The sequence below is a fragment of the Morus notabilis genome, unplaced genomic scaffold (assembly GCF_000414095.1).
Source record: "Morus notabilis unplaced genomic scaffold, ASM41409v2 Scaffold657, whole genome shotgun sequence".
Lineage (NCBI taxonomy): Eukaryota > Viridiplantae > Streptophyta > Magnoliopsida > Rosales > Moraceae > Morus > Morus notabilis.
Genome location: NW_010357396.1, coordinates 127,789 through 128,947, shown reverse-complemented (window position 1 = coordinate 128,947; position 1,159 = coordinate 127,789). Strand labels below are relative to the sequence as shown.

Genomic DNA, 1,159 nt, shown 5'->3' with positions numbered 1-1,159 from the left:
CTCCAATGTTGACAATTGCAGTGGCCTCTCCACCTGTCACTTGGAACTCAACAGTATTAAGTCTTGTGGCCGTTAGAAATCCCGCTTTGTTGTGCCTCTCACGAAGAGTTTTTTCCACACTTGGCGTTAATAATGTTTTAGTTTTAGAAGCTTCGACCCGCCTGTTATTAAACCACTCTGACATCTTCGCTTGTATAAAATTAAAGAGGGCAATGACAAGGTAATCTCGAACATCTTTGAGCATGGCATTAACTGACTCAGACATGTTTGTGGTCATAATATTATATCGATTTCCTTTAAAATGAGCACGAGACCACATTTCAAAACGAACTTGCTCCTGTAGGTATCTAGCAACACTGGGATATCTTGCAGACAACTCATCAAACAAGACAGAAAACTCGTCAATGCGGTAGGCCTCAGCGGTTTTAAAGAACAATGGCAGAACACCGCTACATATGAAATTACTCTTGATGTTTTGAGACACATGCCATGTGCAACAACCGTGATGTGCTAATGAATAAACTGTAGACAATGCATTACTTATACTTTGATTCCTATCAGAAATAAAAACTAATTCCTCAGAATCAGTGATAATCACCTTCAAGTTCGAGAAGAACCATGTCCAGGATGCATCATTCTCTGAGTCTACAATGGCCCATGCGATGGGATAACAATGACGTTCACTATCCTGTGCAGTGGCAACTAACAACGTACCTCTGAATTTTCCCTTCAACCACGTTCCATCAACACTGATAACTTTCCTCATGCAACCAAAACCTCGTATACAAGGTCCATATGCTAGGAAAAGATAGATAAAACGGTTCTGTTCATCAAAATGAATATTGGTGATGCTATCGTGATTAGTAAGAGACACCATATGAAAGTATGATGGGAGCTTAGTGAAGCTTTCTTCGGCCGTACCTCATACGAGTTGAAGTGCATGCTTACGAGCCTTCCATCCTTTGTAATAACTGAAGTCCGTCCCGAATTCGTCACGGGCATATTTCTGAATTGATTTCGGAACCGGACCCTGTTTCACGCCTATAAATTGGTTTTTCATGCAACTTCCAATAACGGAGTACGTTGCTTGCCTGTGGTTCGCTGAATGCTTTTCTAACGAGCAAGAGTGAACACCATTATACTTGCGGATTACAAACAT

General features: G+C 41.1%; 1 protein-coding gene across 1 annotated transcript in view; it reads right to left on the bottom strand.

The window, feature by feature from the left end:
- The window catches only part of LOC112092916, a 6,381-nt gene extending 5,222 nt beyond the window's left edge, over positions 1-1,159 (bottom strand). The window contains exons 1-2 of the mRNA XM_024170218.1: positions 949-1,159; positions 34-798 (exon numbers count right to left, since the gene is read on the bottom strand). Of these exons, the coding sequence (XP_024025986.1) occupies positions 34-798; positions 949-1,159 (976 nt within the window). The remainder of the gene's footprint in view (positions 1-33; positions 799-948) is intronic.